Genomic DNA, 22595 nt, shown 5'->3' on the forward strand with positions numbered 1-22595 from the left:
CAGATTTGTGTAGTACACGACTAATTGTTGTCCTGTGGACAGATTCCCCCACCTGAGCTGTGGATCTCTGCAGCTCCCCCAGAGTTACCATGGGCTTGTATAGTATATATATATTTATATATACACATTGTATTTATGTATACACTGAAAACAATGGACAGCAATTATTTTATCCAAGTTGCATCATTTATGTATTTAAAAGGTTAATATTAACAATGTCAACTGAAACGGAGACTGAGATGAAATTTGTAACAACAACATGCCACAGTGATTGTTGTCATGCTGCCAGACTCAAGGCTTTAAATCTTCCATGACTCATCAGTGGATGACAGCACAGACAAACAAGATCCCGTAGATTGTATAATCTGAGACAAATGGCATGAATAAGATGGCGTCCTGTGATAAAAGCATTATGGTGTAGTCATCAAGGAGGTTTCTTGACATTGTCTGCAAGAGAACAACCAAAATATAAACCATTATAAAATCTACATATCATGTATAAGAGTACAGATTATGAAATATAAGAAATGTACATCGACCCAGCGTGGCCCACTCTGTGCAGTTCAGTCGTTCACAGGGATCTGACTCAGCTGCAGAAATAGTGGGAAAGACATCAGAAATGGAGTGATGAAACAGAACACGAGAAAAAAACCTACAGCGTGAACGCTTTTCAAGTCCTATTATTATTAATTATTATTAATCTGTGATGTTCAACCCCAGAACAGAGCAGGTTCTCTCATTGGCTGACACAGCAGAGCCCAGCATGCTGTTGGCTTGAGCGTAGAGGCAGAGGTCGTCGACATAGGAACTGAAAAATGGTTGGGGGTCAGAGCAGGTGACAGGCACTGTGGACAAGCCTGCCAGGCTGGCATAGTGGCACAGGTGTGGCTACAGTCAGTACCACACATCTTATAAAGGCTGTTGGACTGACAATAAGGTTTGTTAAAAGTGAGAAAAGATATTCAAACTCATGTGGATTGGAGACCATCATTCCAGGTGGGGTGAGGAACTTAGATTTCCGTTAAAGTTTCCACAAAGCCTGTGTGTTTCTCCTCTTGATCACAATGATTTAATACATAGAGTCAAAATGATGTTGATGGAGTTCCTTCCTGGTGAATCTGGTGAACCATTGAATCAACTTCACTCTTAATACTTAAAGGCATTTTTAAATATTTGTCATGAATTTACTGCTTATGTGTCTGTTGTTTGTATGTTCTGTTAACTTTTTACATAAATGAAGCAGAAAAAACTGATCAGAACTCCCTCATACTAAAATCAGGCCATTAAAATTACAGAGAATGAGATAGAAAACAGAAGCAGTTTTTGACCTATTTGACGTCATACTGGCATCAGTTGTGCCTCTGGTCAAGCCTGACTGCTGTGGTTGCACACTGTTCTCATTCCCAGGTCGTGAAATGCAGAGTCTGTATGAGACACACCAGGCTTTCAACTAACCCACTCTAATCTGCAGCAATATTAGACGCTCAGAGCAATGTGATGTCGTATAGAGAGCGAAAAAGTCCACATATGGAGGAGGTCAGGGTGAATTGATGGGTCACCCGGGAGGCCGGGGTCCTTGTCTTTTAAGTTAACTAACTTACGCAGCGTACTTAAGTTACATCACATACATAAACGTTTGCATCTTTTTCAAAAATGAGCAGTTTTGGTGCCCAGACCTAATTAAACTACAACCGTTCCGCAACATGCGCCACATGTTAGAAAAGCTTTCTGCCAGTGTAATGTGAGCGGGTCCGATCACAGCTGCAAGTCTGGTTAGTCTGGTTGTGTCTGTGTTTCACTTTGCTTCTCTGTATCATGCATCAGACTCATGATGTACTGATTTTTTATGGTTTGTTTATTATTTGTTTGATGTGAGTGAAGGATGTCATGAAACTTTGTAGTAAAACTAAATATTTTTGTACAGTAAAATTGCAAATTAGTCAGTCTTAACAGCATGACTTGCTCTCTAACTTTGTCCTGAATTGTTTCAATGTGAATGTTGATTCCGTGCATCAGACTTGCGCAATGAGCGTCACTGCTCTGGTATTGAGGTTGCAAGACAATCGGGGGCATGTTTTCTCAGTCACTATCCAACATGCAGAAGATCCTGTATCTGTAGAGACTCTTCCGGTTTAGTGACTTGTGAAACAAAGCACATTTTGTTTGTGACCACATATCTGCACTAACCTACCAGTGCAGCAAGGATTTACATGATGATGAGTGACATGATGGAAGTGTCAGTGACTGTGGCGTACCACAAAAATCTGGGCCATGTCAATATGCAGCCTTCGGGGAAACCAATTCCCTTTTTAATAAACTGTCTCGTCTGTCTTGTCTACTCTGGGTTATATGAGTCATTTACCACAAAATACTACTAATTAACTGGATATTAATAATTGCATGCTAAGTATTAGAGAAGTACAACATTGGTTATTGTAATTGATGCTGGAATGTTGAGACCAAGCTTTCTGGGGATTTAATCATAATATAATTTATTATGCGCGAGTCTCATCTAGTTTGGCTGTCCACTTTCAGCTCAGGCTGCACTCTGCTACAAGGCCACAAGATGGCAGTCTCACATTGTCTTGGATTAGTTTGCCTCCTAAACACCATGAATGAAAATAACTTTGCATTTCTAAAAGTGTTAATTAAAGTCATTCATCGGAAGGAACATAATGCAAGATGTTTTTCAGTGACGGTAAGAAGAGGAGGAAGACTCAGGCCGGAGATACAGTCTGACATTGTTAACGGTGCATATCCTTAAAGGGACTAGGAGAGAGAGAGAGAAAGAGAGAGAGCAGACACAGCAAAACTGAGTGATAAAAATCTGGAGATCTGAGAAAGCCTCCCAGTGTGTGTGTGTGCTGCGAGAGGATGCTGGTCCAACAGTGACTCTCCCAGAGTTTAACAAGGACGGAGATGTTCAGCAACAGAAGTTAACGCAACCTGAATGAACTTCGGCTGAGAGTGGATGGATCTGCAGACAGGGATTTATGCAGGATGGAGATGTTTGCCAGGCAGTGCTTTGTTTGGATGCTTCTGAAAGGAACCTTTTGTTTGGTAAGTTGGGAAAAATAACCCACAAATTAGATGCACATCACATTAAAACGAAGTGTATGTACTCAAGAACGGGTTTTACCGACACTGTGACTCTTGCTTTTAATTTCAGATTATCTATGTGATGCTCTAAAATGATGAGTTACTTTGCAGATTCATCTGCCAGAACACACCAGAAGCCTGTTAACTATGATGCATTATTGGAGTTTCATCTAACGTCAGTATTTGTGTGCAGTTAAATGCTTCGCACAGGCCACTCCATCAGTCAGATTCTACTCCATGAGTCATTTTAGATTTGGTGATTTTTATGGTAGCACTTTCATAGATCAGCAAGTTTGAATGCAGTATTTTTCATCGCAGTGTTTCTAATGAGTATTTTAATTCTTTCTTTATAACATATCACAAGTTTTTGGCTGTGCTGTCTCAGTGAATTTAGATTATTATGGAATTGGAGAGAGTATTAACTGAATCTAGCCTTTTGTTTGTAAATTTGCTTCCAGTAGCACTCAATGTCCAAACTTCTCTCCTGACTTTCTGTCCAGTTGGTCCAACATAATGGCAACTTCAGCAAGAGAGCATCACCTGTCGACGGAGATCAAGACCCTTCATCAGAGAAAAGCTGGGCGCCCCAAACTGGGGGTTTGATTCAGAACACCAAACTACCCGTCAATTCTTTTATTCCTCTTTCAAAGGAGGGAATTCTGGAAGTACTTGGAGGAAAAGGAAACTCCCAGTCGTACTCCAACCCGTCCTTAAAGATAAAGCTTGGTCCCATCATGAAAGTTCATGGCGCATCTAAATTCTCCAGGACGTTCAGTTGGGGGGACTTCTACTCAAACATCAAAACCGTCAAACTGAATTTGCTGATCATGGGGAAGATCGTGGACCACGGGAACGGCTCCCTCGGGGTCTACTTCCGCCACAACTCCACAGGTGTGGGCAACGTCTCTGTCAGCCTTGTCCCGCCGATGAAAGAGGTGGAGTTTGACCTGGAGCGGCAAAGTGTGGTCCCCCCCAAAGACTCAAAGACGTTCAACTGCAGGGTGGACTACGAGAAGACTGAACGCAACAAAAAGGTGATGCTGTGCAACTATGATCCGTCCAAGACGTGTGCCCAGGAGCAGACCCAGAGCCACGTCGCCTGGCTGTGCTCCAAACCCTTCCAGGTCATCTGCATCTACGTGTCGTTCTACAGCACAGACTACAGACTGGTTCAGAAAGTCTGTCCAGACTACAGCTACCAGAACCCAGGAGCCTACCTGCCCACAGGCTAACCAGAGGTTCAACTAAGGGTGATAGTGGAGAGTGACGTTTCAATAAGTCCAGTTTGAGCAGCTGTGAGATATGAGCAAAAAGAGAAAATGTTTTATTCAAGTCTTACAATTTACCAGATGCTGTATAGTATTTGTTTTTAGTGAGATATTTTGCTTGTTGTAGATTACAAGAGTTGTATTAGACTGTTTTTATGAAATGTATATAATTAGGGCTGCAGCTAGTGAGGCTTTTTCATTACCGACTGATGTGATGATTATTTCCGACAGTTTCATTTCATTAAATGACAGAAAGTTGTGAAAAATGCTCATCACAACCTTCTAATTATTCATCTAATTGTTTCGTCTGACCAACAGTTCAAAACCCAAAGATCTTTAGTTTCTGATCACATGAGACAAATAAAAGCAGGAAATCTGTATAAATGAGAGGCTGGATGAAGGAAATGTTCAGCATTTTCTTATTTAAAAAAAAAAAACAGTCAAATAATCAATGTAATCCTTCTAGCTTCACACATAATTCCTCCCACGATACTTTGCTGCAACAAGACATGGCACTTTTTTGGTTTGTAAGAGTGAATGTATCATCATCCTCTGTTGTCTTTTGTTTGTAACGCTAATGACACCAGACGATAGATGTATCAGGATAGATATACCATTTACAACACTCTTATTTTGCATTGCACACTTTTGGCGTATAAAACAGCAGAGAGTGAACAGAAAACGCTGTAAACCATCCGAGGATTCAGTGGGTCCTCATCAAAACATGCCTTGGAACCAGGTTTTCTACATTTGTCAGAACTGAGTCAGTTCTATTTGGTGCGTTTAGAGCTTAGTGCAAAGTTTAGGGAAGATGTTTATTCATCATTCTTTATACAAACTCGCTAAGGCAGAAGTTAAGAATGTCATGTTTGCGATAAACGTGGAAAAGTACAGGTTCAGGCCTCAACAGGTTATTAGCATTATAGGTTAACGTCATTAGAAACATTTTATTTCAGCTGGTTGAGAAAGTTCATTGTTTTCTAAAAATAGTTTCCTTATTTAAAACTAATCACACCTGTAGTTCATCATGCATTGAACATGTGACTGAAATAAAAGTGAAGGTGTAATCCTGAAGTATCAAACAACCCCTGTGACTGTTATACTAATATATATTAATGATCAGATTATTATTACTTATGTTGTTTGGATAATAAAACTGCAGACAAGGGCTGATTGGACCCTCTCAATATCCCCAACAATCCTTTTAACAGCACCCTGCAGGCTAAACATGTGCAATAAACAGCACCTGTAGTTTTCATATCGAGTAATTTCACTTCAGTTCCACACGCTGTGTGTCAGCAGTGCTAGAGGAAGTATTCTGATCCTTTACTCTTTAACTAAGAGTAGCAATACTGCAATATAAAGATACAAAAAAGTACAAGTCCTGCACTTACTTGCAATATTTCACTTATGTGCATAAGTATTATTAGCAAAATTGATTTAAAGTATCAAACTGTCCTCTCTAAGTACTGGATTATTATATACTATTGGAATATTATTACTGATGCATTAATGTCTAACTAACATTCTACTGTTGTACTTGGTCTTACTTTACTTTATATTCTGTCGGGTAGTTTTACCCACAGCAATTAACTAGTACGTAATGCTCTAAAATAAATGTAGTAAGTGCAAAAAGTTCAGTATTTCCCCAGAAATAGAAGTAAATGAGTGAAACAGAAGTAGAAATTAAGAATGGAAATATTTAAGTAGTTCTTAAATAAAAAGCAAAAGCCTTAGATTTATACTTAATTACAGTAGTGGTTGTGGTTACATTCCGCTGCAAACTGCCTTCAGTCTAATAAACCAATGTTTGTTTTATCAAGTGAAGAACAAAACTAACAACTTCACCAAAACCAAAGAATGTTGAGAAAATTAAATGAAGCCTAATGTCCAACGATACAGCTCCTGTTTGTGGAGCAGAACTTAAAGGAAGCAGGAGGAGCTCCTCAGCACTAAAGAAATGGACAAAATGTTTAGATTTTAGATAAATTAGATGCATGCCACTGTTCTGGAACTAGAATTTGGGTTTTTGCTATAAAGCCAAATACAAGATGCAAAGTTTACACTAAATTTGGCAACGTTCACGGTTTTATTCTGTTCCAAAACGTATTTTTGAGTCATCGGGAATCGTCCGTTACACTGAAGTGTGACCTATGTCCGAAGTCCCAGGATTCCTAATGAAACTCTTGTTGCTTTATGTAGCCAGTGAAAAATAATGAATTCAATAGAAACACATAATTCATACAAAAATACCCAGACAAAGTTTGCACTGCATTCAATACAAAATAGTTGTGGTTTATTCTTTTGGGAACAAAAAATGGCAACAACTAAGTGTCACTTCTCATAACCAGCGATATCTACAGGAAAGAAACAACAACGGTTCCTTCAATTACCAATTTCCCACCAGGTTCAAATGCTAACTTCAAATGTATTTGATGTGGTTTGCCTCAGTGTGCATTTTTTCACATTCTGTCTGTTCTGAACATTAAAACGTGTTCATTTCAATTTCATTTCCCCTCAGTCTTCATGCCTGCAAAGAAAACATCTGTCCACTTTTTTTTTTTCAATTTCACGATAATTTCATGAAAATGCTTTTGTTTACACAGCTTCAAAAACACTGGTGTCTGTACAAATTCCTATGAAAAAAATAGAAATGACAGTTCTGAGGAAAAAAAACAAAACAAATGGGAAATCAGTCATAAAAGAACATTAACATGCCCGATTGAATCCTAATGTTACTCTGAAAACTTGTTCTTCTCCTACATTTGTTGTCTCCTGGTTGGTCTGTCCTTTGACACCTTGGATTTCATTTTCTCTCAAGGGCCACAAAGACAGATCCACACACAAATTTCCGTTTTCCCCGTGAATGACATCCAGTTTTGCGTTGCTATTTTCTGTATCCTCACTGTACCAACCCCCCCGACTATTGAAAAAAATGAAAACGGACGCAGATGAAGCTGCACTGGGAGGACATGTTATGTTGTTGTCACTTGCTGATAGATCTTCTTAAAGGGTACTTGTTCTTGGTGGTCCAGCTGGGTCTTTAGTCCATGAAGCTTGCTTCACTGTGTGCTTGCCTACAGTATTTCTACTTTACTGCTGGTAAGTGTTGACGAGGGTGACCTGTGACTTTAGTGCAATGTTTTCCCAGCTTTCTTTGGGAGAATTAGTTTGATAATTTTGTCCCATATCTGCTTTTTTTTAGACTAGCCCTTGGTTGCCTTTCTCAGGGGGCTTCTAGTTTGTAACTAACAGGCCCACTTCTTCTTCTCTCGTCCCTCACAGGCCCATGTGTCCGTTAGCTCGGGGGCTTCTCTGACAGCTCTACTCCAAACGCTAAGAACAGAGCAAAAAGAAGCCTTATGATAAAACAGACAGTTAAAGACTTTATTTATCTGCACTTGTCCTTTAAGCCTCCTAATTTCCAGACAGTTGGCTCTTATTGGGTCGTTGTGTCCAGGTCTTCCTCCCGAACAGGTTCCAGGGTAGGAACTAACAGGATGCCGAAGGATTCAACTTCACACACGGAAAAGAGCACGATGTGAGACCTCACTAAGACAGAGCCGAGGAGAAAAGGAGAGGGGTGTCGTGGTTTCTTTGTAAACGTCAAACATCCACTTCACGAGCCCACCTGCTCCTCTCTGCCACCTCCTCCTCCTCCTCATCCTTCTTCTTTGTCTTCCCTCCATCTTTAGAAGAGACTAAATACAGCAGGTTTGGATGGGGCAGAAGGGGGAGATTCGGGGGAGGCTGTAGGTAGTGTAGTAGGTAACAGCAAGGGGGAAAGTTGTCCCTGTGTGTTTGAGGGGGGAAATCTGTGTGTTTTTGTGTGTATGCATGTGTGTGTGTATGCACGAGTGTCGACGCCTTGCTTGTAAGGCTGTTAGGATTGTTTGAGGCGCTTGCGCGGGGGTCCGAGGAAAGGGCACTGGGCTGAAGCCAGGGAGCGGTACGCTTCGGCCACCAGGTGTGGATGAGATGCCACCATGGACTTCCAACCTGCTGTCTCCATCACCTCTGCAGCATGGCTGGAGGACGAGCATGAGAGAGACAAAAAACACAGATTAGATTTGGGAAAACCGATTTGTATTAATAAATATATACGGCTGCATCTAACAATTATATTCATCATTGATTAATCGACTATCTGCCTGATTACCATATTGGTCCGAATTTAAGATTTTTTCATGGAAATTACACTTGAAAAAGTAGCGGTTGTCTTACATTCTGGCTGTTGACAATTACGTGTTCTCAAAATCAGATATTCTTCTTGAATAGAACAAAGCAGTGTTGCATTGTGGGTTGTTTGTAGTCTCAATGTTGCTAAGATAGCTATTCATGTATTCAAGTTTAATTGGAGTTAATCAGTCCAGTTTAAGCAGTTTAAGCATCTCAAGGCTCATGGAACATGTTTTGCTGCCACAGAGGAAATAAGTTCATGGATCATCTTCCATTCAGGCCAAAAGGGGAGAATCAATTAATTGTTTGGGCTACAAAATATCAGAAACCTGTGAAAAATGCCTGTGACTATTTCCTGAAGATGAAGTCATCAAAATGTTGCGGGTATAAGAAGTATAAAAGTCAAAAATGTTGACTGTTACACTTCTCGTGTATTATATTTTCAAGGCTTAAAGAGGTGAAATTATCCAGTGCTTCACTTTCCAATATTTCACAAAAAAGCTGACAAAGACAAGCAGCAAATCCTCACAACTGAAAAACTGGAGCTGGACAATGTTTGGCATTTTTTGCTTGAAAAACGGCTTTAAACGTTTGATCGATTATCATAATTTTTGCTGACTAGTTTTCTGTGGATCAACTAATTGGCTAACTGTTTCAGCTCTGTGAGCATGAATGATGCACCGTGCGTAGCATGTGCGAGCTGAAAGCCATTGCGGACACAGTTATTATCACACATTGAACAGAAGAGGTGGCAGCGGGCCTAGTGAGGAGTCAGGTTGCCCCGATCCCTCTTACAGCCTCGACGCGTATCAGACAGACCACTCCGCGAGGACACAATGCGAAATTCAATTATTAGCTGTGACACTAAGAGATCAGGCAAGAGGATGAGACTCAGCCCTGGTACCATCAGTAATGATGCCAAGAAGAAGGAGATGTACCAGAAAGAAACATCAACATAGACAACATGTTCAGCAGACTCTGGAGGATCTGTGAGTCTGTCAGGTGACGGAGACGCTCTTGTCTGTGCGTGAACTCACTAGTTGATGAAGTCGACGGCCTGCGTTTTGAGCTGGTCGGCACTGTGCAGGTCGGCCAGGATGAGGATCTCTGCAGCGTTTTCCACAGACAGGCTGGTGCACAGTGCGTCCTCGCACATGACCTTCAGTCTCTCCAGAGCATACTAAAAGAGAGAGGGGACGCAAGATCAGCACACGCTGCCTTCATCAGCATTCATGTGGTATTTGCTCCAACAGCTAAGGTGATATTTGCAAATATCATTTCAGTTGAAACTGACAGTGAAACGTCAGTCTGGCCCTACTGCCTGTGATGCACCTCTAACAAAGACCAGTAACGTATCCGGTTTCTAGGGTATAAATACAAGCGTGGAAAATAAATGTTTCGAGGCTCGACCTCAGAGAGAATCTGTGTCTCTAAGTCAGTCTCCCATTTGGTGTCACGGAGGAGTGAGATCAGTGTGAAATCATCCAACTGTTTCTTGAAATCCTGATGGCTTACTGGGCTGACGTTTAGTGGATACTGTGTACTTGTAGCATTTCGGGTCCTAATGCATCCTAATACCTTTACCTGTGGGAGTATCTGAAAGCTCACGGTGTATGCTGCCAACAAAATAACAACCAACTTTCATTACATTGTGAGAGTTAAGAAGGTAATATTAACATCTGTGCAAACGCATGGTGCTGTCTGTAGTACTGACGACATGAATACCATCAGATCAGTGGTCAAACAGCTCTAATTAATGGATTCTAAATATAATAAATAACTGGCCAATCTCTCAAGTAACATGGTCTCAATGTGCCAAAATATATCAAAGCAGTAGTTGTACTGTTTGATACATGTATTGGTATGTTACCTTGTCAGCTGCTGCCAGCAAGTCATCAGCCATCTTGTCCAGGTTGGGAGCCTTGTCTGTGTAAATGAAGCACATCATCTCTTTGAAAACCTCCGGCTCTACGTCGTTGATCTCCACACGGTTCTGACAGAAACACACGAAGAATAAGGAGGTTAGAGCATTTCACCTCGACGTGAGCTTCAACTGCAGTGCGTTCTGCATGTTTTTCTATTGTTTGGTTTGTTGTTTTTAAGATACCTGCCCATCATCTCATCAGGTTTTTGCATTATGCGACAAAAGCAGCAATTTCTAATGCTGATGTACTGTATAGGAATAAGGGACAGTGAATAAGCAATTTAAGATCTACACAATATACATTATAATGTGTTGTGTATCTCTGCACAGACGTCGAAACCATTTCATGCCGTTTAATTACATATAATAACATGTTATTATTAATATATATAATAATATAGATTTTAAGCTTACATGTTTATCTTGCTAGGCAGCTGCACTGCCTTTGGGGTATTTGAGACTACTTTAAGGGCTGCAAATGAGACCACGCTGCATGACAAAAGACTGGCCGAGGGACTTGCTGTGCAAAGCCACGTGACAGACCTTTAGCATAACAATATGACAGAGGTGCAAGTAAAACTAGTCGCTGAGTGCTTCTGGTTTCAAACTATAAAAGTCAAAAGATGCATAATAATTGTAATCACAATTAGCTGAAACAAGTCTGGACACTTAAAATAACCTTGTTGCCAATAAAGCAAACTCACTTACAAACTGATGTCTTTTACGTTTGGTTTGTTTACTGTAAATTTCTTTGTTTTTATATTTGAGATTCTTAACTTGCACTTTTTTTAATTACTGTATGTTTGCTCATGTTTAATACATCAAGAGTGTCTGTTTTTCAGGCATTTCAACAAGGGATTAACTCTGATTAATACTGGATATTTTGTTATGATTTACTGTATGATTAAAAAATGTTCTTATCCTGTATTTTATCTGTTGCTTTTCAGACTAAAGGTGATCTACATTTTAAATATCAATGGCCGAGTGAAATGTTTTAAAAGTTTGCAACATGAAATCTGAAACGGCCTTGCTTTAAAAAACAAACAAACACCTGGCCAGCTCCTGCAATTTCATTTCTTACAGTCACGTGTGCACAAATGGAAAAAAAAAGCAATTCTGTGCTTCTGCAGCTTTGTCAGTGAAGGATGAATCCTGACCCTCAAGTACGGCAGGACAATTTCATTTCAGGTGTGCTATCATTCAGTTTCACCAAACAGCTCTGTGCTGCAGCCGTCTGACAGCAAACAATCCTTCACTCACTTTAACCCCTCAGCACAGCAGGGGCAAACTGAACGGTTGAGCCTCTGAGAAACAAAAGGAATTCATTTCTAAGAGTAAAAAAAATAAATTTGGGTCCTTGGGCTCACCTTTTTGCTCTCTTCCATCTCATGCTCAAACATGGCGCTGAATACAGGAGACCGCGCTGAAAGCAGTGATATGGAAAGATATTAAGACAACGGCAAAAACGTTCATATGTAAGTAATCCTCGGAGCAAGCAAAAGCCAGAAGGCAAACTAATATACATATACACTGGCAGGTTTAAAGCTGGAGGGGCGAAAAGACAGAATAAGACAGTACACGGGGTGTCTGACTCATGTCTGTACCTGCCAGGATGGCTTTGTGGGCCTGAAACTCCTGGCCGGCCACACACAGGGAACAGTCTGTGAAGCGGGAGTTCTCCCACAGGCCCCCCAGCTCATCTGCTAGCCGGCAGTCGGGCACCTTCACCATGTTCATGGTGTTCTGCCCGGATATGTTGACCGAGTCCTGCACCACACTCACCTGAGGGAGAGGAATGACGTTAAACGCAATACTCCGAAAACAAATTTGTAATGAGAAAAGGTCTAAACCAAGAAGACTGCGCAGTGTACCTCACAGAAGAGCGTGAGCTTGTCATCGGGTAGAAGACCGTTGGCTTCATCTAGGAGGAAGTCTCTCCGGATGAACTTTTTAAAGCCCCAGTCTTTCCCCTGGACAAACCGATATGCCCTCTGGCTTTCTGCACACGGCCGGGACACAAATAACAAACCGATGAATTCAAAATAAAGGTGTGATTTTCAATTGTCACATCTAGAATGTGACTCTTTCATGGTTTCTGTTGCAGTCAAACGTCGGTGCTGCCCAGTCGACTCACCCATGGCTTTGGTCTCCTCTCCCTTGGCGTTGAGGATGGAGAACTTGAACTTGGCGCGCACCTCGGCCTTTGGACAGCTGACCAGCAGCAGGTAGAGAGACAGGTAGTCTTTGCTCTCCTCATCCAGGCCCTTGGGATTCACTCGCAAACACCTGAGGGTGGCAACAGTTAAGATATCTCATGAAGGGGGTGGAGGTAATAATGTATTAATACTAATTATTACAAGTCTGAATCACTCGTGGCGAGGGGTGTTAACATTTTGATTCTAAATTGAACATCAATCGAAATAAGCTTTTCATTTCGAGAACTGAAATCAAAAGCAGGATCAGCGATATTCTGCTTTATATACATATACAACAGTAATATAGTAATAAACTTTATTTGTAAGGCACCTCTCATACAGGAGCTGCAGCTCAAAGTGCTTCACAAGAAATAGATACATAGAAAAAACAGAATGGACATTAAAACATAAAAATGAATGTAAAATATGATGGAGAATAAAACCCACTTGATGTTGATAATATAGATAGATATACAGATGACTGGACTATGTGATATGCCACGCAGAGCACAGGTTACACACCTGTTCAAATTAATGATCTGTAAAACTGCATTCATGCTTTTGTTTACAATTTTAAAAAAATCTTAGATGCAGTAAAGACCAATGCAGGTTGATATTTCTGTCATCAGGGTTGGAATACATCCGTAAAGTAATTGGTGGTAATTGCTACAGAGCATGGTTGACAAATTAAAGCATCACAATGTTTGTTTAGATGATGCACATGAAAGGCAGCTATTAGACAAAGTACACTGGTTGATTGAGTGACCTCAGTTTTATTTTGAAGTGTATCTCCATGTCAGTGACATATGGGGGGCTTTTCTCTCGAGTGGTTTTGAGGATCTCATTGACAATTCACAAGGTTCTGCTGTTAAATGTTGCCTTGCAAGATGTTATGTCTGAGTTGTTTGCTTGATAAAGGCGTCTAAATGTATGTTTTAAAAAAGTCTGATAGGACTGAATGCAGTCAGTGTTTGTAACTCTCAGACAGGATGGGACTTTCTCAGGTTTTGTAAAGTAAAGATTACAAATACTGGAAATTAGAGAATGATGAAACAGAGCAGCTCTCTTGCTCACCATTTCAGCTTGTCATTGGCCCCAGAAGAGAAGGTGGAGCTCTTGATGACCTCACCCATCTCCTCACGACAGAAGCTGAAGTTGTTGATGGTCCACATGTAAGAGAACTTCACCACTTTGATCTGCCGAAGGAAAAGACGTTGGGCAATGGGCTCAGAGTGAAAACGTGAAAAGGTGACTGTGTTACTGAGTTCAGGCTGGTTGATCAACAGTTCACCTGTCTGCGTGGTCATCTTACCTGTGTGTAACACCAGCTCTCGGCCACAGGCCCGCTGGACATTTCCGCAGGGGGAGGGGGACTCGGGACTCTTGACATTGCCAGCGTGACAGAAGGTGTCGGGGGCAAGAGGGTGAGGTGGAGGAGGAGGAGGAGGAATCCGTCACTTCCACTTGTCAGTGTTCAGTCGTGACGTCCATCTGCATCAGTACACACCAGATGGAAGCAGTTTGCCCCCTAGAATCAGACAATGTGAGAGTGATTCACTGATTGGACTAGAATTTAGATTCCATCACTTTGAAGTTCCTTAAAAATCCTGAAATACATCCTTCTAACAAAGAGGCAGGCCACCACCACGCAGAACACCATGTTCCAAACGAAGCTCAGCTAATTGTGATGCATCGCACAGGCACTGTATCTTTCATTAATCCAGTTAAGATTCAATATCATTTAATTCATGTGACCGCACTGCTGCTATTGAGGTTTGTGGTGCTGGGGCTAGATGAATTGTCCCTGACCCATGAGGGGACAGCAGGAGATCGATGGCCCATGTCTGTTCTGAGATCAATAGCCGCTGCAATTGCAATTAAGTCTCAAAAATGAACTGTAAATAAACAAGCTGCCTCCCAGGACTGTGCTGGGGGGTGGAGCCCCCGGCCAAGTCCAACATTCCCAAATTACCTTCAAGCCACACTGGGAGATCGTGCAGATTGGTGGTTCCTTCGCTCCTCCAACCATACACACACACAAACTGTCAAACTTCAGCAGCATGATCATATACTGTACGGCGGTTATTCAACCCTGATGCCTGGCTCTCTTCAAGAGCTTAAACTGCTCCACAGTGGCCACAAAAAATTCCATCCACCATAACGAAATACTGACTTTTGTCCCCTTCTCTTAGACGCCAAGCTCCTTTGAATGAACATTATAGAAGATGCCATGAAAAGCACCTGTCAAGACCTGTAATCCTTGAAAAAACAGCTCTTTACCTACAGGATCTTAGCCGCTTCTAAACTGCTAAACATTAAAAAAAAAAATCACAAGGAGTTTCAATCTACTGGGACCTCCAACATTTCTGCACAGATCTGCACAGGAAAAGTCGTGTGGGCAGATCTATTTTGAAAATAGATAAAAAATGTAAATTTGTTCAGTGTACATTTAACAGATGGGTTGGTTGGATGGTTTTCACAGACTGGACAGATCAGTCAGGGTTCAGACTTTGCATTAAAATTCTCTAGCATGCCTGAAAACTTTATAATCCAAACATTAAAGGATAAGACCGGTGACATGTGAATATATTTTATGTTTCTGTCGCTAAATCCCATGAAAGACCAAAACACACAGACAAATGTATTGTCTGTGTAGCCAGAGACTGATATAGCTTACTCCTCCGTGCCGTACACCTCTATTGTTGTCCAAAACTTACTAAAAACACAACAGTGAGCCACACTGTTGCACAGGGTGATATGGGTGAGTCATTCACACATACATCGTCCTGCTCATGCTGTAAATATTCACTAGACTGTACGCTCTAGCGACAAGAGCATCAAGAGTGTATTAATCTGCCGCTGAAAACACTCCATAACAAATGTGCATGGTTTTTTAAACTACAGTTTCCAGCAGGGGTGTGACATATCATATTGTTCAAGATAATATTGGTATATTTTTAAATAAGCTGAAAGTGAAAGTATCATCACTATCAGCTCCCCAGCGGGGGAGTTATCTCCAAAAAGAGGAGCGACCACACCAGTGTGGAAGTGGTTTAGTTACAAAAGGTGCAGATGCACAACAAACCACAGTAATTCGTATAAAGTACAAGAAGACAGCAACAACGTAATATTATTATTATACCCGGAAATATCAGTTATATTATCATATTTCACACCCATAGTTTCCAGCTGTTTTAGGAATTTATTGATCTATTTAAAAATGAAAATCTGTATTTGTCATCTCTTTTTTTTTTGTTTTTCACAATGTTTTTCACTCCTATATAACAGCCCGTTTCTTTCTGAGCTTTTCTGAGTGTGGACATTTTTTGTCCACTGTTCAATGTCTTTCACCAGTCTTTTCACCATTCCTGTAACTCTTCATCCGTCTCTACCTTTCTCAGCGCACCCCAGAGCCTTTAGAGTCTTCATCCATAAATTCAATTTGGCTCAAAATGCAGTGTAACAAATTGTGACGTCTGGGAGCTAGGCGCTCTGTTCCTGATGATTACACTGAATGAAGGCGATGCACTGACAGTGATGCTGCGTAGAGGCTGTGAGGCACGCGTTCCAACAGACAAACCGATTTTAATGCTACAGTGGACTCCTACACTTTCTGCTAACAATCCCACAATGCAACGTGTCGCATTTTACAGATTTGAAAATTACCATTGTGCAACTGCGATGACACAAAACGATGATGATTCATATGTAAGCAAACTACAACATGTCTATGATACAGGAAGTGGAGAATGATTGAGTGAAGAAGTGATTTTAGACTCAGCCTGTGTCTCAAAAGGCCTTTTCTCTGAAGACATTTTGACATGTTACAAAGGACAGGTGTAAATAATAAAACGGATGACAGCTGAATAACATTTAGCTGCTTCGCTTTCAGGGTCCTTGCACTGTGCATGCAGGCTCAGTCACAGCTTACCAGGATGACTGAACAGTGCCATTGTTAATGTTACTAGCAACACCTCTGCATTTCCTGATGACAAGTCCAAATGTCTGCTGTGTGCAAGACCCGTCCAGTACGACACCAGTCTTAACTGGAATTTGAGTATGCAGAGTGATCACACTCAGAGGTTCAGAGGGAGTTTAGGAAACAAACAGATGTCTGGGACTTCTGTCATCTAAACCAATGTAAACTGTGGGCAACAGTGATAGAGCCTTAGAGACACCTCAGACAGTAAGTCAGTACAATAATGTTTAGTAATTTTTTTTGTTTTTTGGTACGGGGTCTTTAACAAAAAAACTTCAAAAACAGCTGACTATAGTACACACTGTATAGTATTTGTATTTAGTATGGAACTGGAAGACTTTTGTGATCCACTATGATACCTTCTATACACTAACACTGTAGTACAATTAGACAGGATGTACATAGCATGAACATCCTGTTAAAAGCTGCTGGAGCTGAGTGATACTGCCAAGTCACAGTCAAAGTGGACAACAAGCGAGGCAGAGAAGGAAAAAAAACTGCTCTCAAGGAAAAAGGGAAAAATGTGAGCATAACGAATGAAGTATATCATAACATTACCACTTTGAGTATGCTTAGCTTGACTCGAGTTCAGCTGTTAAGTCGCAGCCAACATAAAAAAAATAAATCCATGTCAAAAGCTTAGTTCAGCCCAGGTCTAAGACTGTCTTTAAAAAATCCAATGAATGAAGAACCAACCAATCTTCTTTGTTCATTAACAGTGGGAACCGGTAAGATGGAGTAACAGAAGGATGAAGGACGAGGGTACCGGGAAAGAAAATGAAAAGAAACGTGATAGAAAAGCCAAATGGAAAAACAGATGGCAAATGAAAGATGGGCCACCGTCCGTGGAACCATTCACACAGATAAATTGCCACAAAAAGCAGCTAGATGGAGACAAAAGAAAATCAAGCAGAGGTATGAGAGAGAAATCAAATAGAGATTCCCGGACAGGCGGACTCTGATGAAGATGCACACCACTTTGAAACAGTCCCGGCACCTTTTTAACAGTTTGTGCTCTATGGTTGCGTTCTGAACTGCCCATGGACTGAGACGTGAGCTTAACCCAGATTTACGGACAGGTGGACCATTAACAGTGAAACAGCTGAACACACATCAGCCATAGGTCCCAAAGATATCATCCTTATGAGTCTCATAAAAATCAAAGCCCATTTCTGACACCATTCCTGGTCAGCATTTCTTCTACTACAGTCATTCAGTGTTCTAACATTCAGCAATGATTTCTCTGTATCGTAGTTTTAATAGGAAGTGGCTGAGTCCATCATTCCTGCGCTGAACCAACTCCTCCTGCTGTTTCACGATTAAAGTGTTCTGGAAAAACATCACTGTGAGTAAGCCAAAGTCAACAGAATGTCGCATATCAAGATGCATCTAAAAGTCAAATGCCAAAAAATGACATTTTTTGGGTCAGCGAATCAGCTTTAAGATTCTCAATGGAGTCATGGAACATGATGGGGACGCCACAGTGAGCTGTAAGATGAAGAGCTACAGCAATAGGCTGCACACCTCCAACTAAAAACATAACCAGCTTTACTGCATCCTCCTGTGTGAAAAACTATTTCAAATCAGATTGTGGTTGGCTAACTTCTTTGTTAAAATGTGTTTGTTTGGCTGCACTTTAAACAGCAACACTGCATTTCTTACAAAGTAGCTGCTCAAGGAGAGTTTGCCGTACTATTAAACTGCACTTGGTGTAACCACGGTAACCACAGGTGTCTGGAGCATACTGGCAGCTCACCTGGTCACATGTGCTGAGTCCTCAGTGGCCCTGGTTCGACTTAAAACCGTGGCCCCAATTTTCTGTCTCTCTGAGCTGTTCATATCATAAAATGAGAGCTCAAAAAGTCTAAAAATGTATATATAAAAGAAGAAAAAATTAACAATAAAAACAGGTGTCACCCAATCAATCAGGAATTAAACCTTTCAGACTCTGAATTTTCAGACTTTCAACTTTTTTCTCTTGCAGTCTGTAGCAACCTACATCAACTCTGGAGGATCTATCGATCAGTGCTTACGTTTCCAAAAGCAAAACACAAGCTACCACCAACACAGGGAGATAAATTCTTTAAGTTGTCATCTGAACTTTCAACGGACAGTGTTTACACTTATCACCAATACACAGCGCGTAGATTATCTGTGGCCAATAATCTAAGCAAATACAAATACCTCACAAGGTTTTTTAAGTCTATACTCAAAATTAAACAGCAAAAACATTTAACAAAAATCAATTGAAAATCTAGGAGATGGTAGAGGAAAGGAAAACGATCTATGCTCTCATTCAATGCAATCATAGTGACAAGCAATCTTATCTTTTTCCAAATTAATTCTGTGAAGACAAATCAGACTGAATTTCACAGCAGTGTTTATCATCACAGCAGCCACAATAACATAGAATTAGAAATGCTAGTACAATGTATGGATGCATATCTGTGGAGATGAGATACATAAGGTGCCAGTTATGACCACAATGCTTTTTCCTCCTCACATTTCAGTCCCCCGACCGAGAAAAGGAGAAATCAATCTCTGCTCTAAATTAAAGACTGGGGGTATGGAGGCATTTCAGACAGCAATATCCAAGGGGGATGAAAAAATTGCAACCCTTGTCGAAGTGTCAGTGAACACAATGTCTATTTCCAAAGCTTTGGTCTTTGAGGACTGCAGTAAGCCACAGACAAACCTTAAAAGTATAATTGGTACAGGGAGCGGGGATCGATTGCACAGCGCGTGTCGGGCCTCTGTGGGACTGATTTCATATTCTGCCCTTGGTCATGGTGCTCCTCTTTTCCTAAAAACTCAATCTCAGAGAGGTATGAACTATTGATTTTGCTACAGCGATCAGCTTGCCTTGCTCTCATCCCTGACTTTGTGCAGACCTGCAATTAGATTGAAGGGGATTTGACAGGGCAAAAAAAGCATTAGCAACCAGGCTTCACCTCCTGCCTGTACTTCCTCACTAAAACCCTCCTCACCTCACCGGGCATGGGAGGTTTAAGGGGGGAGGGACCTCAATGCATATCAAATGTCTCCAGTCACCTGGTTCATACAACTACCAACAGTTACACTTGACATGTTGACCTCTTAGGGCAGACACTCCTGCAGGCTGCAGAATCCTGCAAGTAGTGCAATCATTAGAGCCTTTAGAGGGAGCACTACGCTATTAATATTTTTTGATCTGGTTAATTTTTTAAATTGTGTAATTGCAGTTTAAAAAGGCATGCAATAATTCAATGGCTGAAGACAGGCTCGGTGCACACGAGGGCTGTATGATGTTTCAGTTAAAAGTCATTAATCAGCATTGTGTGAGACACGGTTGTTGTGTAAGCCATTATGATGGGATGATGGGAGAGAGTCTTTGCTTCTGGCTCCATTTGTAAGTGAAGAAGAGTGCAGCTGGACTGTATCATATCAACATCACAAAACACTCCAAAACATTGAATATTATATTACAAAAAGGCGGCAGAAATCAAACTACCCTGACTGACCATGAACGACAAATTCTGATTCTAAAAGACGGCTGAGCTTCTTCAAGTGGCCTTTTTTATGAAGTTATGACTGAAATTTATACAGCAAATATGAATATGTTGGCATGAGTCAGCCCATTGTTCATGCAACTACCAGATCCCTCTTGATACTGTTAATGCCAACGTGAGTCTAATGACTACTGAAAACATTGACTACACATCTGATTTCTATTTTTTCCTAAGATGCACAATGTATCTACTTAAGACAGATAACTCTAAACTCAAGTTCAAGTCGGAGAACAAGTATTAAAATACGTTACCAACCGGGGTTTAAACAAAGATTTGGGACTCAGTTTCATGATAAAAAACGTGACTGCAACAGAGTTGAAAACTGATTTGGACTTCAGTCGTAGTTCATCATTTCTGCATTTCTTTTCTACACAGTGTGAAAAATGGAGAGCGCAACCGCAGTGGATTTCACTTTTTTCATCACACTAAAGGTGAGCTCAGCTAAACTGCGTTATGTATACTCAGTGTATCTGGAAGGCAAAGAGACGGACTCAGGAAAAACTTCAATTGCAGACCATTTTAAACCTGCTGTGTGGCAGCACTTTGACTTTCAATATCAGGCAAAAATGTAGCAACCAAAGATTGCAAGTGCTGCAAGAAAGCTGTGACTCACAGGTTACACTTATGTCCTAAACCATCACGATAAAGAAATACAGTTGTCAGTTCCCCTTTGGTTGCATTTAAGTTAGAAATAGTGGTTATATATTCGAAATATAATCTAAGGGCTCTTGGCTGGAAGAACATTTGTTTCTCCTTGTATAATTTTCCTGGTAGCCTAGATTTACACACAGGACTAATATATCGAACATCTTACTTACAACATAATATTTTGTCTTCGAGCACCACAAACTATGCACAATTTTGTAAGTTGCATTAACCTTTCTCCAAAACAACTGTGCCCCAAAAATTAGCATTATAATCCCCAGAAACTGATACCAATGTTTATGTTGTATTCACTGCCTGAATGGCTGCATGAGATGCACAAAACCTCCCATTAGTAAGACAAAAAAGAGGGATTATAGGTGAAATCGCGGCTGTGGTGGTTGGTCTGTTTCCAACGAGCCTGACTCATTTCCACCACTATATATGTACTGATGAGCAAATATTGAGAAGATAACACTGTTCACTGCCTCAGGGTCACAGAACTTAAACTCACCCCAAACAATTATACATGACAGCTGGCCAACGAACCGGTTTTTGAGCAGCTTGGAGGGAAAAAAAATACTTGTGAAAACAAATAACATAACATGAGCATTTCTGAGGCTACACTTACCATATCAAAATTACCCACTACAGTATATTAAATGATTCTAATGAAAAAGTATGATGGAGGCCCAGAACCTAAATCTTGTTCCTGACATCTATTTATTAGCCACAAACATTTGCGTTTGACCAGAAGTTTAAACGTAGCCATATTAAACGTGTTACTGTTGAGTTATCCTACTAAGATTTAATTTGTATCAGATGATGTAGGCGGTGACAGTAGCAGGTAGGTAACCTGCTAACAATAAAGATAATCGACAGCTGTATCTCACTTTAAATTGTCTCTTTACTTTAGCTAGGCGCAAAGACCAGTGTGCCCATAAAGACAATAAAATCCCATACAGTTATGACAGGGTCTCATACCGTTAAAAGCAATTTGGCACTGTAAATGATACAGACAATCTCACGATAGCACACGAGCTAACTCGATCAAGCTAGTTGGCTAGGTAGCCCCATTAATGTAGCAGCTAACCAAAGCCAAACAAAAAGGTCGGGGAAATTGCCACAAAAACTGCGACTACAAATACGACACACCAGCATCCGTCGTGTGATTTTAAGTCGTTAGTCAATATATTTCTGCTTTCTGTTTTATTTATCGACGGATTTACCTTTGTCTTAGTTGAATTATAACGCTAGTTGTCCGGGATCTTGTGTTGTTGTTTGCTAGCAGGCTAGCTGTCTGTGGAACTGGATAGACGGGAAGCGCACCCCCTGCTGGCTCGGAGTAATTTCACAGCCCATGACTGAAATTAAAAATTATACTATATACAGTACATATATACATTTCTGTCTAACTTCTCTTCATTGCCTGTTTGTAAGAGGTGAAATGAATAACTAGTTATTATTAGCTAGCTCTGTTTTGTCCATAGTTCATTCACATGGCTGCTTTGACCCATGTATAATTTTGCCACTACTGGAAACTAATTTATCTTAATTTAATCAGCACTGTTTGAGCTATTGCCTTGCACCAAGATTGCACACAGCGTGTCAAGATTAACAGATATCAACCTTTAAAGGTTGAATTTAATTAAAATGTAGATAGAATTAATCTCTTGATTCATCCACTCACCCTGAAAGTGTTTTTAATGCATCTTTAACCTCTATTGTTCACAAACTAATGTCTTTGTAGGGACAGTTCTC

At 40.7% G+C, this 22595-nt stretch overlaps 2 protein-coding genes across 2 annotated transcripts; one reads left to right on the forward strand and one right to left on the reverse strand.

The window, feature by feature from the left end:
* Positions 1–2716: 2716 nt before the first annotated feature.
* On the forward strand, positions 2717–4771 carry LOC121624993 (neurexophilin-1-like). The gene is made up of 2 exons (XM_041962994.1): positions 2717–3060; positions 3600–4771. Exons 1-2 carry the CDS (start codon positions 3001–3003, stop codon positions 4329–4331), a joined length of 792 nt encoding a protein of 263 aa, XP_041818928.1. The 5' UTR covers positions 2717–3000; the 3' UTR covers positions 4332–4771.
* Positions 4772–6636: 1865 nt separating this feature from the next.
* On the reverse strand, positions 6637–22137 carry LOC121624692 (speckle-type POZ protein). Its single transcript, XM_041962520.1, has 10 exons — positions 22064–22137; positions 13978–14193; positions 13740–13861; positions 12605–12756; positions 12342–12469; positions 12075–12252; positions 11838–11893; positions 10417–10539; positions 9584–9726; positions 6637–8395 (listed from the first exon to the last, which is right to left on the reverse strand). The coding sequence occupies exons 2-10, from the start codon at positions 14053–14055 to the stop codon at positions 8251–8253; spliced, it is 1125 nt and encodes a 374-aa protein (XP_041818454.1). The 5' UTR covers positions 14056–14193; positions 22064–22137; the 3' UTR covers positions 6637–8250.
* Between the last annotated feature and the right edge of the window lie 458 nt (positions 22138–22595).

The sequence above is a fragment of the Chelmon rostratus genome, chromosome 21 (assembly GCF_017976325.1).
Source record: "Chelmon rostratus isolate fCheRos1 chromosome 21, fCheRos1.pri, whole genome shotgun sequence".
NCBI lineage: Eukaryota > Metazoa > Chordata > Actinopteri > Chaetodontiformes > Chaetodontidae > Chelmon > Chelmon rostratus.

What these genes read in the sequence shown, in the direction of transcription:
- LOC121624993 (XM_041962994.1), top strand. Translation starts at nt 3,001, where the DNA reads ATGGAGATGTTTGCCAGGCAGTGCTTTGTTTGGATGCTTCTGAAAGGA. An exon ending in TGAAAGGAACCTTTTGTTTG is followed by an intron (nt 3,061 to 3,599) that starts GTAAGTTGGGAA and finishes CTTTCTGTCCAG; the next exon opens with TTGGTCCAACATAATGGCAA.
- LOC121624692 (XM_041962520.1), bottom strand. Translation starts at nt 14,055, where the DNA reads ATGTCAAGAGTCCCGAGTCCCCCTCCCCCTGCGGAAATGTCCAGCGGG. An exon ending in GCCAATGACAAGCTGAAATG is followed by an intron (nt 12,757 to 13,739) that starts GTGAGCAAGAGA and finishes TGCCACCCTCAG; the next exon opens with GTGTTTGCGAGTGAATCCCA. An exon ending in TGCTGGCAGCAGCTGACAAG is followed by an intron (nt 9,727 to 10,416) that starts GTAACATACCAA and finishes TCTCTCTTTTAG; the next exon opens with TATGCTCTGGAGAGACTGAA.